This window comes from Notolepis coatsorum (assembly GCF_963971535.1).
Source record: "Notolepis coatsorum genome assembly, chromosome: 8".
Lineage (NCBI taxonomy): Eukaryota > Metazoa > Chordata > Actinopteri > Aulopiformes > Paralepididae > Notolepis > Notolepis coatsorum.
In genome coordinates, this window is record NC_140172.1 from 56,651,230 (window position 1) to 56,666,035 (window position 14,806).

A 14,806-nucleotide genomic window follows, 5' to 3' on the forward strand; every position below is an offset into this window, starting at 1 on the left:
ACAGTGTAAGACAGTTGTAGGCAGTGTAGACAGTAGATAAGTATGGATTGATTGAGTATAGGCAACAGTTCAGAGTTCATATGGTATAGGTTGATCATAGGCAACAGAGTTTGTACGGTATGGAGACTGGGAGAGAGTTCATAGTATCATCCAATTTCGGTCTCAAATTCCTTATTTCACGTCTGTAACAAACAATATTTATGTTGATCGGATAGAGAGGAAACACTACTTTGTATGGATCCATACTGCTATACCTTGGAATAGAGTATAATAATACAAGTTCCTCCCTGCCTTTAGTCAGGGCCACTGAAATCCTCTTCAGACACACAGTTCTGCTCCATGTTTGTATGAATGGTTTGAATATTGACTTGATGGTGTGCCGTCTGCAGCCGGAGCTTCTGCACACTGTGGTGGACGCCGTAACAGAAGTAGATTAGTAAACCTGTTTGAAGAAAGAAAAATACATTATATTGATATGACTCTAGTAAAGAAAGTACATTCCCAGATCAAATGAAGACTGCCAAAGTCATTCCATTATATAAAGCTGATGACAAATATTATTTTACTAACTACAGGCCTGTATCCCTACTTTCTCTGTTCTCAAAGATACTTGAACAACTCATTGTAGCAAGGCTGGACAATTTCATAAAAAATATGATGTTAATGGTGTTAGTAGAGGAATTAACTGGTTGTATTGATAACAAAGAAATATGCAGTGGGAATATTTATTGACCTAAAAAATGATTGCCCATGAGGTACTACTCAAATAAATGGAAGCAGTTTGCTCAAATGGATCATCATCATCATCTTCCAACACCTCACTGGAGATATGCCACGTGCCAGCCTGCTTCAAAACATCCACCATAATCCCTGTCCCTGAAAAGCCAAGGCCCAGTGGACTAAATTATTACAGACCTATCACCCTGACCTCTGTGGTGATGAAGTCTTTTGAGCGCCTTATGCTTACACACCTCAAAACAATCACAGACCCTCTCCTGGACCCCCTGCAGTTTGCCTACAGAGCCAACAGGTCTGTAGAGTGTAGACGACACTGTCAACATGGCACTCCACTTGGCATCCTCCAGCACTTGGACTCCGCAGGAACCTACTCCAGGATCCTGTTTGTGGATTTCAGCTCTGCGTTCAACACAGTCATCCCGGCCCTGCTACAGGACAAGCTCTCCCAGCTGAGTGTGCCCGACTCCACCTGCAGGTGGATCACAGACTTCCTGTCTGACAGGAAGCAGCATGTGAGACTATGAAAACACACCTCAGACTCCCAGACCATCAGATTGGGTTCCCCCCCATGGCTGTGTTCTTTCCCCTTTTCTCTTCTCTGTGTACACCAACAGCTGCACCTCCAGTCACCAGTCCGTCAAGCTCCTAAAGTTCACGGATGACACCACCCTCATTGGACTCATCTCTGGTGGGGATGAGTCCGCCTACAGGTGGGAGATTGACCATCTTGTGACCTGGTGCAATCTGGAGCTCAACACTGAAGACACTGTGACTCCCCAGTGGACACTGTGGAGTCCTTCCACTTCCTGGGAACTATCCTCTCTCATGACCTCAAGTGCGAGCTGAACATCAGCTCCCTCATCAAGAAAGCACAGCAGAGGATGCTCTTCCTGCGGCCGCTGAATAAATTCAACATGCCAAAGACGATGATGGTGCACTTCTACACAGCCATCATTGAATCCATCCTCACCTCCTCCATCACAGTATGGTACGTTGCAGCCACGGCCAAGGACAAAGGCAGGCTGGCAATCTCCAGGACCTGTATGCCTCCAGAACCCTGAAGCGTGCAGGTAAGATTGTGGTCGACCTCTACCACCCCGTTCACAATCTGTTTGAGACACTCCCCTCTGGCAGGAGGCTTCGGTCCATCGGGGCCAAAACCTCACGCCACAAGAACAGCTTCTACCCCTCTGCATTGAGCCTCATCAACAAGGCTCGGGACCCCCACTGACACCCCCCACTGTGCTGCATTAACACACCCTTACTGGACTATATTTGTATATACAATCAAAACTTTTCATACTTGTTCATACTTCACTGTTCATACTTTTTGCACATTACTGCTCAATTGCACAGTCCTGCTAAATATTCCATCCCACTGTATTGTTATTTTTATTCTAATATACTTGACCACATCATGCACAATTGTACAGCCCTGGCCTATTTTATTTTATAATTATTTTCTATTCCTTGTATGTGTAAACTAGGCTACTTGGCAATAAAGACCTTTCTGATTCTGATAAGTCAATGTGCCTCAACATTACCTATGGTGTGCCACATGGGTCAGTCTTGGGCCCCAAATTGTTTATTTTGTATATCAATGGCATTTGTAATGTATCAAATGATTTGAAATTTGTTGTCACTAAATAAATTTGCAAATGAAAATGCTGGATCGACATTAATAAGTTATCATTAAATAAAACCAAGTGTATGTTGTTCTGGAACCATAAAATCAATACAAATGTTCCAAGTGGAAATGGATAATGTGGTGATAGAGTATATGAAAACAAGTTTTTGGGTGTTGTATTAAACATTGAAGCCCATTGTAAAGTGTTACAGCTCAAACTAGTGAATTCCTCCATGTTTGCTGACATTTGCTTTGAAAAGCAAAAGAAAACACATATATGAGGTTTGGTGAGAACCAAGTGAATGCCTAGAGTGAAAGACAAGAGTGTTGAATCCTATCGTTAATTGTATTAGTGCCTTTTTAACAGATTGGCTTCATAAATCTCACATTTACCAACCTGAGGGGGAATATACATATATCTAAATCAGCATTTCCCCACATTTACTGTAACATCAACACTAATGACAATATGCCTCAGAGCTCATGATGTTGTATAATGATGTGTATTTTCACAACTCCATTACTGCAGTTTAGAGCAACACGCATCTTGTATAACTTCAACTAAACAACTGTATTAACATCCTGTGTGGAAGAATAGCTGTATAATGCAAAATAAACATGTAAATGTTTTTGTCCAAACCTCCACTCACTGGTGTATTGAAAATGGGATATAGAGAGTAAAGTAGCATATAGTAGATGACATGATCCTTTCCCTACCTACTGACATCCAGACGGCATAGCGGGCCCACGTGTCTGATCCCAGCTGAGCCATCAGGTAGACATTGACCAATGTGCTGAAAATGGGCAGCAAGGGGACACAAGGAACCTGTTGAGATATAAGAGCCCGTTTATAAGTCAACCCATGAGAACCATAAACCTTGTCAAGTGTTGAGATGGAGAACATAGACCTTGTTATATAGTCGTACTGGCGAATCGCGTCCTGCTCTTCGCCATCGAGATATACCTCATCTCCAGTACCTAGTGTACTTCATCAATGAATAAAAACAAATACACCCAGCACCTGCCAGGCCCCGCCCTAGTGACGTACTATATAGCACTAGGCGTGGTCACCACTCGCTCTTCCTCTATTTTCGTTTCCATCATAGCGGATGCTTGCACCCTGTGTAACTAGTTGTTATGAAAAGTTTAGAGAAATTACGCAATATTGAGTGCTTACCGGAGATTTGCCTACCCCTGGAATCTTCGCGGCATGTTCCAACGACACGTCGGGTCTATCCTGATGTTTCCTCGTCTTGTGGCAGCAGATCGAGGGACAGTGTGCGAGGTTTGGCTATCGAGCCGACTCGTACACAGGTAGGCTCTGTGTCATCAGGCATTAACGCTGGTGTTAGTAATGCTGCTGGTTGTTTTCTTACACAACCGAGTTGTGAGTCGGCGCCAGGGGCGGGATGTTTTGGTGAACGTTCCTCTGAAGTGGACATTTTCCAGGCGATCCTGGAGCGCGCTGCTAAAGCTACTGCTATAATGCTGGGTCACTGTTCTAATGTTCCCCGCCGTGGGATGTCACCGCTTTTCCCTCATCTTAACCGGTTCATTGATGAAGGTCAGTCGGTAGCTAATGTGGGGGGTTTTGCTGACTATTATTTACCCTTTTTACGGGTGAATGGGTTGACAACAGGGTGCAGGGCGGGTGTGCCGTGGCTAGAGAGCCAGGTAGCATCGATCCTGTGCCCCGGCGGGGTTGAACGGTGTCCCACCCGGAAGCCGACGCTTGAGAGCGAGTCGGCCCGGCGGGTGGCAGTATGGACTGATGAGAGTTATACTGCTACAGGATGGAATTTAGCGGCGGCCAGTGTTGTGGCTCAGCTGACTGTTTTTCTGTCCACATTAGCATCGGGTAGTGGGGCTACAGGACCAGCCGACGCTGAAAACATTTTGCATGTTTTTGGTGTTATAGAGATCTTGACTCAGTCGCAAGCTGTAACTGCGGGGAGGATTAGGATGCTATCAACGCTTGTTAATAGGCATTTCTGGTTGGAGCAATCTCCTCTTGGGGAGGAAGAAAGGTTTCTCCTCACGGCTCCTTTTTCCGCGGAAGGACTTTTTGGTCGTTCTGCGGAGACGCAGGCGGTTGTTAACCTAGGTCCCACACCGCCTCACGCTATGCAGCCAGAGGTTGGAGCACGGCCTCGTCAGCGACTGTGGCGAGGCCCTCGACAGGCGGCCATGTTTCCCCCGCGGCCATGTTGGATGTGCTCGGCTTGGAATATACAAGCCGTCGCCATTCTGCCGCAAGCAGCCCGCTCCCCGATCACTCCTTCCCCCGTCACCAGCGGAAAAGGGGCTCTGGTCATTTTCCTTTGGCTGCGGGCCGCGAGCCTTCATTGAAGCACATGCGGCCCCACGTTTCGCTTCTCATGGGGACAGGGGCTGACACCCAGTTGATGGCTGAGCCTGGGTCTGTCCGTGAGAATGTTGTGCTGTCACGTGGCTCCCTCGCCACACGTTGTGCGATTGGTGAGCCTGGTGTTACGGCTGCCACTATTGACAGTGGTCAGCAGGGGGACTCGAGGCCTCTTCGAAAGAATGCTCAGCACGAGTTACCCCGACCTCGCCTTCGCCAGGCGGGGTATCACGTTGATGCCTCCCACTCCCGCGAGATCAGCAGTGGTCTGCAAAGAAGAGGCGTGCGTGATTTGGGTGCTAGCAATATCACTGCAGGGCTACGGTGTGTAGGAACCCATGGGGTCCTCACACCTTGCATGTCTGGCTACAGAACAACTCCTCAGCATGCTCTGGAGGGGTGTTCAGTGGGGGAGCGTGTGTCAACTAGTTTGATGGCAGCTTCTCCCGTATCAAACCGGCCCTTTCTGTCGGGGTCCCCCCTTGGGTGCGAACGCCCTGTCCGCTTTGGCGGGTTCAGAGGCTACGCACAGCGGGAGGGACCGGGCCACCTATCTGCTGTTCCTTGCGGCCCAGCGTCAGTTGACGGCGGGTGCGCTCTGGGATTATTATCACATAATTATGGCTACGAGAGTGCCATGTGTCGGGATGGGTAGAGAGAACGTTGAGGCTGGGGCTTGTCTTGCAGTTCGCACAACCCCACCCTCCGTTTTCAGGTTTGGTGCAGACCCTATTGTCAGGGTCAGCAGCAGTGACAGCTCTGGCAGACGAGATCCAATCTCTGTTGGCGAAGCAGGCCGTAGTCGTGGTCCCGAGAGAGGACGCGATGTCAGGCATCTACTCCCGTTATTTTCTGGTGCCCAAAAAATGGGAGGGGTCAGACCTATACTGGATCTGTCCGCGTTCAATCGTCTGATTGTGGCGAGACCATTCAGGATGTTGACCGTCAAACACCTGCTACTTGCTGTCAGGGTGGGAGACTGGTTCACCTCCATAGACCTGAAGGATGCGTATTTTCACATCCTGATTTTCCCTCCTCACAGGAAGTTCCTGCGGTTCCTATTTCAGGGCGTAGTGTACGAATACCAGAGGTTGCCGTTCGGCTACTCTCTGGCTCCCCGCACATTCACCAAGTGCGTAGAGACTGCGCTGGAGCCTCTACGTTGTCAGGGGATATGAATTCTATTCTATCTCGACAACATATTGCTCCTCAGCCGGTCGGAGGAGGTCGCCAGGTCTCATACCAGGCTGGTGGTGGAATTCCTCACCAGGCTGGGTTTTGCTGTGAACTGGAAGAAGAGTACGCCTCTTCCCAGTCAACAGGTGGAGTATTTGGGCTTGACTCTGAGGTCAAGACCCATGAGGGTAACCCTCTCGGAGCAACGGAGGGTGTCTATCCTCCACGCGCTCGGGGGTTTCCGTCTTGGAAAGCCGGTCACGGCGCTGCAGGTGATGCGCCTGCTCGGTATGATGGCATCTGCTCACGTTGTGGTCCCTCTTGGCCTCCTCTTCATGAGGAGGATACAGAGGTGGTTCTCCAGTATGAGAATAGACCCGGTGAGGGACAAATGGAAACGGTTGACGGTTCCTTTGTCGATATGGGGGTATCTCGCACATTGGAGGAGGCCTGGTATCCTCACCAATGGGGTCCCCATGGGCAGCAGGCGTTCACACGTCACGGTCTTCACCGACGCTTCCCTCACGGGATGGGGAGGGATGTGTCGGACCGACGCAGTGGGGGGCAGCTGGACGATCCATGCTGCCCGGTCTACCCTGCACATCAATGTGTTGGAATTGAAGGCGGTCCTCCTGGTCCTCAGACGGCTCGCCCACTTGGTGGTAGGCAAGCACGTTTTGGTCAGAACGGACAGTATGACGGCAGCGGCGTATATCAACAGGCAGGGTGGAGTACACTCCACCCGTCTGCACCGGGCGGCGGTCGAACTCTGGCTATGGGCATCTCGCAAGCTGCGCAGTCTGAAGGCGCTCCACATCCCTGGCAAGGAGAATGTGGGCGCGGATATGATGTCACAGGGCGGTCCTCGTCACGACGAGTGAGAACTGCGCCCAGACATAGTCAGGCAGATCTGGGATCGCTTCGGGGAAGCTTCAGTGGATCTGTTTGCGAGCAGACAATCTCACAAGTGCCCCTTGTGGTTCTCGGTCAGCCGGGGAGACAATCCTCCCTTGGGGGTGGATGCCTTCTCAGTGTATCCATGGCCGCCCGGGCTTCTGTACGTCTTTCCCCCCACACACCTGGTGAGTCAGTTGTTGGAGCGGGTACGGTGGGAGCACAGGACCGTGATCCTGGTTGCGCCGGACCGGGGCACAGCTGTGTGGTTCCCGGTCCTGATCCAGCTACTGGTAGCCCCGCCGTGGCCTGTTCCTTGGTCGGCGAGGGCCCTCTCTCAAGCGTACGGTCGCTGTATCAGCCCCCGGTGCTGGGCCAACCTCTGATGGTTTGGCTGGTGAGAGGGTGAGTCTGGAGTAGGGCTGGGCGATATAACGATAACGATAAATATCGCGATATATTTTAATAATCGATATCGAATATCGAAATTAAAAAAAAAATCGTTTTTTTTTTTTTTTTATTTATTATTTTTTTTTTTTTTACCTGCAACAGGGCAGTTTTAAAACCAGAGACAGTGGACAGACTTGTCTTTCTTGCCTGCAACTTAAAGTAATGGCTTTGCTTGTCCAAATGACAATACTGACCAAATTCAGATTTCTTTTTCTCTTGTCCATTTATTTTGTTTGCTTTCTAATTTAAAATACATTTTGAAACCGTCTGTACACAGTAGGCTATGTGTGCTAGCAGAACTAGACTCCAGTCACGAGTCACAGTGCACATGTGCGGTGGTTTGTCCACCAAAAAAGCGCCAAAAGATCGAAAATAAACTAGCAGAGCCAGAACTGTTCAACTCCTCTGGAGCCACAGCCAGCAGAGAAGCCGGTTTACTTTAGCTTTTAAACCAGCTGCAGCCTGAGAACTGGAGTGTGAGGGGATGTAACACTAAAGATGGCGGCAATGACAAAGAATTGCTGCAAAATAAACATACATCTGTTGTTAAAAAAAAAAAAAAAAAATAACAATTCGATAATTATCGATATCGAGAAATAAAATAAAATTATCATATCGTTATCGCGATATGATTTTTTTCCATATCGCCCAGCCCTAGTCTGGAGAGGATGGACCCTTCTGTGGTTGACACCATCCGGAATGCGCGTGCTCCCTCCACTATCACGCTTTACGCGGGTAGGTGGCGTATGTTCCAAGAGTGGTGTAAGGCGGGGGGCCGGGACCCGGTGTCCTGCCCCCTGGATGCTGTCCTTATTTTCCTTCAGTCTCTCCTTGATAGACTGTCGGCTTCGACGGTGAGGGTATATGCTGCGGCTATATCCTCTTATCATGAGGGGTTTGAGGGTGTTGTATTGTTCAGCCACCCTCTTGTGAAGCGTTTCCTGCTTGGCGTTCGATGCCTTAAGCCGGTGAAACGCTCTCTGGCTCCGAGCTGGGATCTTCAATTGGTCCTCGGTCGGTTGTCCATGGCCCCGTTTGAGCCTCTTGAGCAAGCGCCGTTGGAACAGCTGTCGTTCAAGACTGCGTTCTTGCTGGCCATCACCTCCGCTAAGCGCGTGGGTGAGCTTTGTGCTCTCGGTGCGGCCCAAGTGCCTGTCTATTCGTTCCGATAGCGGTGCCACTCTGCGGCCTAATCCAGCCTTCGTGCCAAAAAATATCCGGAGTTCTTTCCGCTCCAGGGATATTATGGTTCAGGCGTTTCATCCGCCTCCTCACGCTAGTGAGTTGGAGGCGGGCCTTCACCTGTCATGTCCGGGCTTTGGGGATTTACCTCAGCCGTACTCGGGGCTACCGATCAGCTTTTTATCTGTTACGGTGGCTCTCGTGCTGGTAAGGCACTGTCGAAACAGCGCCTGTCCCATTGGTTGTGCAAGGGCATTGCCCTTTGCTACACGTTGGCCGGGCTGGCTCCCCCTGGGGGCGTCAGGGCGCACTCCACTCGTGGGGTGGCGGCCTCTGCCGCCCTGCTGGGTGGGGCCTCGGTGGAGGACATCTGTGCTGCGGCTTCATGGTCCTCACTGGGTCCCTTTGTAAGGTTTTACCTCATGGACATGACCGGGGGTTCTGTCTCCCAGGCGGTTCTGAGGTCTGGAACCTCTCCTGCTTCCCATCCTTTGGTGGGGTAGCAGGGGTGTGTGGGTGTGGGCCACAATGTGTTGTGTCACACGTGGTTCCGCCTGTGCTGTGCGTTCAAGAGGTTCTAGTTCCCTCTTGTTCGCACTTGGGTGGAGTTGACTGCCGCCCCCTCTTCATTAGGAAGGGTGGGGTGACGGGACTCCCCTCCCACCTGATGTGGGCTTTCGGGTCCTCAGGGGGTGCATTTGTCGATCCTCGCGTCTGCTCTGTCCCCATATCTCGATGGCGAAGAGCAGGACGCGATTCGCCAGTACGACTATATAACGATAGGTTATGTATATAACCTAGTTATATGAGTACTGGCTGAGCGTCCTGCTCTTAGCTTGCCCTGAGGTCCCTTGGGGAAACTTTTCTTTGGAAACGGTTTTCCGAGGAAGAGCGAGTGGTGACCACGCCTAGTGCTATATAGTACGTCACTAGGGCGGGGCCTGGCAGGTGCTGGGTGTATTTGTTTTTATTCGTTGATGGAGTACACTAAGTACTGGAGATGAGGTATATCTCGATGGCGAAGAGCAGGACGCTCAGCCAGTACTCATATAACTAGGTTCGTTAAGTGTTGAGATGGAGAACATAGACCTTGTTAAGTCTTGTTGAGATGGAGAACATAGACCTTGTTAAGTGTTGTTGAGATGGAGAACATAGACCTTGTTAAGTGTTGAGATGGAGAACATAGACCTTGTTAAGTGTTGAGATGGAGAACATAGACCTTGGTTAGTGTTGAGATGGAGAACATAGACCTTGTTAAGTGTTGAGATGGAGAACATAGACCTTGTTAAGTGTTGAGATGGAGAACATAGACCTTGTTAAGTGTTTAGATGAAGAACATAGCCCTTGTTAAGTGTTTAGATGGAGAACATAGACCTTGGTTAGTGTTGAGATGGAGAACATAGACCTTGTTAAGTGTTGATATGGAGAACATGGACCTTGTTAAGTGTTGAGATGGAGAACATAGACCTTGTTAAGTGTTGAGATGGAGAACATAGACCTTGTTAAGTGTTGAGATGGAGAACATAGACCTTGTTAAGTCTTGTTTAGATGGAGAACATATACCTTGTTAAGTGTTGAGATGGAGAACATAGACCTTGTTAAGTCTTAATAATAATAATTGATTACGTTTATATATAGCGATTTTCTAGACACTCAAAGTGCTCCCCACAATATAGGGTGGGAATTGCCTCCTTCACCACCACTGGTAGCACCCAACCTTGGGCTACGCAGGCACAATGGCTGCCATACACTGGCACCAGGCACACATCACACTACACAATGGCTGAACAGCTCCGGAGACAGGGATTGATATCAGCCAATTAATGGGAAGGGATGATTAGGTGGCCTTGATGTCAGAGACCTGATTGGTAATTTGGCCAGGGACGTCGGGGAACCCCCTACTCTTTGTGATAGGCGTCCTGTGTTCTTTAACGACCGAGATTCAGTCAGGACCTCGGTTTAGCGTCTCATCCGAAGGACGGCACTCGCAGCTATACGGTGTTCCTATCACCGTTACAGGGGCAGGGGCATTGTGTTACTGACTAGTCCAGAGGACTAGTGCCCCCTGCTGGACAACAACACCACTTTCCGACAATGGCCTTGACCGGGGCTTGAACCGGTGATCTTCCGATCATGAGTCCGGAGCTCTACTCATGTAGCCACGCTGCCAGACGCTGTCTTGTTGAGATGAGAATCATAGACCTTGTTAAGTGTCGAGAGAGTAAACAGTTTTACACACTTTATATTTATTAGCAAGATTGTTACAAAGGGTCAGATTAAACCGAATATATATATTTATTACTTGAGATATATTGTATAATATTTGTATATCGTCTGATATCCCTTGTATATTCTTTGTACATATACACGGAATATCCCTTTACCTAGTACAGGCCAGACCATAATATTCGTTCTCCTATTGGACAGCGACCCCCCCAGGCGCCAACGGCCATACCCCCAATGTCTAGTTCAAAGTCACCGCTAAGACATGTCTCAACATGCCCAGGTTTGCGCAGTAATACGAGACAGAAATAAGGTTGGCACTAGATTATTCACCTTACGTATAAATACGGCGCAGGTGGATACAGATGTACTTAGTAACTAAAAGCTGAAGCCTTCACCACGATACAACGTGCTGTGAAGTGGGCCCGTTTTTGCCCCTAAATAGAGCCTTGAGACCGCGTGCGAATTGATAGCTAAAGTGTCAGAGTTTAACGCTGTATCGTCGAGTTCGACTTATTCTATTATAAAGTAATAGTCTATTATGTATAGTGTATCGTGCGGCTACCGTTCTACAGTGACCAGCATTACCACCGGTTCATCGTACCGAGCTAGTGTGCTTATCCAGGCTGGGCGGCCTAACCTTGTGCCGCCATCCGAGGAGTCCTAGACGAGAACCGTGTGGACATGTACACTGGATAACCTACACCGACGAATGCAGAGCCTTTTCCGGCTGGATTATATTGCTTTGGTACTGTGGCTGTTGGAGCAGAGAACCGTCTACCCCACTGCCGTGTGGGATCTACCCTGTGAGGAGCACCGTTGAGCCCGCCTCTAGGACCCAGAGGTTGGCTAGCTTTCATCCATGCTGCAATGCATACCGGAGTATAGCTGTTGCTTTGTCTAAGGACCAAGGGATTATTGCACCGTCTCCTGTACCTGGAGTCTCTTTATTCCTCGTTGATCCAGACTTTTGCTCCCGACAATTCCTCTCCCCTGCTGGCTTACAACCGGAGGGAACCCCCCTTAGTATCTCCAGCTGACCTACGAGTGTGCCTTATATAATTCTTATGCTACAGGTGGTATTAATTATACCCATCGTAATATGCTCATGGACTTACGCTCTTGACCTATTTATGCATATTCTTCGCCATACAAGCGCGACTCTAATTCTCAATACTGTAATCTACTATTGCTGCTCTTCTAATAAATATTCTAAACAGGACTTTCTTTGTTAAGCCGTGTTATTGTGTGGGTGTTCATCATATATATACCGTGTACTGTATGGCCAGTAATTAAAGTACATAACTAAGTAGTGGTTTAATGATACCATACTCTCAATACAGTCAGGGAATTGTACCCCTCAGTTACAAAGATCATACCTCATTGCACATAGTCAAGCCTTGCACCTTACCACCACAAGGTGGCACCACAAGCTACCTCATCCCATTTATATTGTATTGTAACTCTACTCTGCATTGTAATATTGTATAGTGTATATATGTATATTGAAAATTTTTGTTTTGTTTACACTTGTTTACGTATTTGACTTTCTATTTTATACTTATTTTTATTTTGTAATTATCTATTTCATCTAGCACACTCTCAGGAGCAAAATAGAAAGAAGCATTTCATACAAAAGTATTCTGTATTTCTGTATGTATGACAACTAATAAAGAAACTTGAAACTTGAACTTGTTGTTCAGATTGAGAATTATAGACCTTGTTAAGTGTTGTTGAGAAGAGAATCATAGATAAATGCGTTTGGCTACATCACCAGTCTCTCGTGAAAGCAACTAGCCAGTGAGCGATAGTTTACTTGGCGATCATAGACACCTATGGGCCTCTTCTGGTGTCTCAAATGGTGTTTTGTTAAAGAGCCTGTTTAACCACATTAAATGCAGAGTGTTTCTTTGCGAGGGTGGTACTGAGGTCTGGACCTATTCTCGGAGCATATTTGTATTATTATTATATTTCACCTTGTGCTGTATGGACCATTTCAAAGCGAGTTCTTTCTACCGGTACAGATGGAAACACAGGATAACACAGGATTAAAGGTCTTGGTGGTCGTCCTTCTGCAGGCTTAGGGTGTAGTGAGGGGTGTGCTCTGTCGAGTTCTGGTGGGTTGGGGGGGGGTTCCATGTAGTGAATTCTTTGTAAAAGTGGGACCATGTCTTGAAAAACGTATTGCCGCCGATTATATAAATAAAGACCATCCCTCTCTAAATACTGTTGAACCTGTAAAGCCTTCAGAAGTACTCAACATCATTATGCACCTTAAAGATTACTCAACATCATTATGAACCTTAAGGATTCTTCTGCTGGTCATGATGAAAAAAGTTTCTAACATAAATTATTGATCCTCTGACATTCATTCTTTCTCTGTGCCTTGAATCTGGTATTATCCCTCATGACCTTAAAGTTGCCAAGGTCATTGCACTGATTAAAGCTGATGATTCTACTTTATTCTCAAACTATCATCCCATATCAATTCTCCCATTCTCTCCTACCACCGCAGAGACCCGGGTTCAATTCCCGCCAGCAGTACCAGCTTGGTCAGTCGTCCCTATGAACACAATATTGGCAGTGTTCGTGGGTCGGAAGCCTGTGGGGTATGAGTCGTAGTCTTTGCGATAGCGACTCCTACTGGTCGGTCGGGGTGCCTGTTCAGCAGGGAGGGGATCTGAGGGAGATAGTGTGGACCTCCACACATGTTATGCTCTCCCAGCGAAACTCTTAGCTGTCAGGTGAAAAGAAGCAGCTGGCGATTCCACATGTATCGGATGAGGCATGTGGTAGTCTACACCCTCCCCAGACCGACAGAGGAGACATGTGGTAGTCTACACCCTCCCCAGACTGACAGAGGCGGCATGTGGTAGTCTACACCATCCCCAGACCGACAGAGGAGACATGTGGTAGTCTACACCCTTCCCAGACTGACAGTAGGATAGTCAACACCCCCCCAGATCAGGGAGGGAATTGTATATAAAATTAGGGGATGGGGACAAATGTAAAAAAATATATATATTTAAAAAAAATAAAAACTTCCACATTGACTTAAATTGTTTGGAAAAAGATAAATATGGAGCTGTGCTACAGTAGCTAACTAGCTGTGTGTCACATGGCTGCACCATCCTCACATGGGGGTTAGCAGATAATGACCCACATGTCAGACATAAACAAAACATGCAAACAAAGAGTAATACCAAGCAGGGCTCTTTTACTTGATGGTATTACAAATTCTACCTATAAACGTAACTGCTCATTTACTCTACCCGGGAAAAGGCACATTTTTGTAAAGACATCTGGCAAACCTACCATGAAAGCGGCTTTGGTTGCACTCTGCGGTTGTCTGCAGACGACGGCGACGGTGAAAAACAGCACCAGTAGGATCACAGACAGACAGATTAGACTCCATGCCTTCAGAGCCAGCAGAGAGCCTAGAGCATTGTTGATGAAGATGCTCAGAAGAATGGCTAAAAAGACTGAAGAGAAGTAGGGTTATGCGTTAGATATCAAGGTTGGGAGTCCATTCATTTTCAGCCTTTTCTGCAGTTCAGCTGTGACAAGAACCCTTCCTCTTGAAATGAGCCATTCAGAATTTCAGCCACAATCACTGTATTTAATAACGTGCATGTGGAGATATCTTGATCAAATGTACATGTACAACCTAAAATATGTTTCTGACAACATTTCTAACCACTATGCTATTGCTGGATCTCAAGTCATATTTGATCTGCAACATCTAGTCTGAAAAATGTATCTGAATTTCATTTGACAGTACAGGCTTGCGCGTCACTGCTAGATGTACGATCGTATTTGTATGATAAACGCAGCTTGCTTGTTACATGTACAGAAACAGCGCGTTGAGAACAGGACTGAAACAGAGATTATAGAGGCTGCTAGAATGCATAGTCTGAGTGGGGTTTTTTTCAGCTAAAAACTTTAAACTTTAGGGGACCTCAAAGACCTAAAGAGATAAAAAATGTATATATTTTTTGTACAATATTTTTATTGGGTTTTACAGTACACATTTCAGGTTTTCATTGTCGTCAGTTATTCTTAATTCCTTTTCTCCACAAGATTATACGTATACCCACATACCCCCTCCCCTTTTCTCTCTCTTAGCATCTTTGAGTTTGTTTTTACTGTTG

The 14,806-nt window shown here is 47.4% G+C and overlaps 1 protein-coding gene across 1 annotated transcript in view; it reads right to left on the reverse strand.

The window, feature by feature from the left end:
* Window positions 1–293: 293 nt before the first annotated feature.
* The window catches only part of LOC311233455 (cationic amino acid transporter 2), a gene marked incomplete at both ends in the record, with an annotated part of 63,582 nt that continues 49,069 nt past the window's right edge, over window positions 294–14,806 (reverse strand). Inside the window, 3 exons of the mRNA XM_084320422.1 lie at window positions 294–442; window positions 3,083–3,191; window positions 13,971–14,137. Coding sequence (XP_084176548.1) covers window positions 294–442; window positions 3,083–3,191; window positions 13,971–14,137 — 425 coding nt within the window. The remainder of the gene's footprint in view (window positions 443–3,082; window positions 3,192–13,970; window positions 14,138–14,806) is intronic.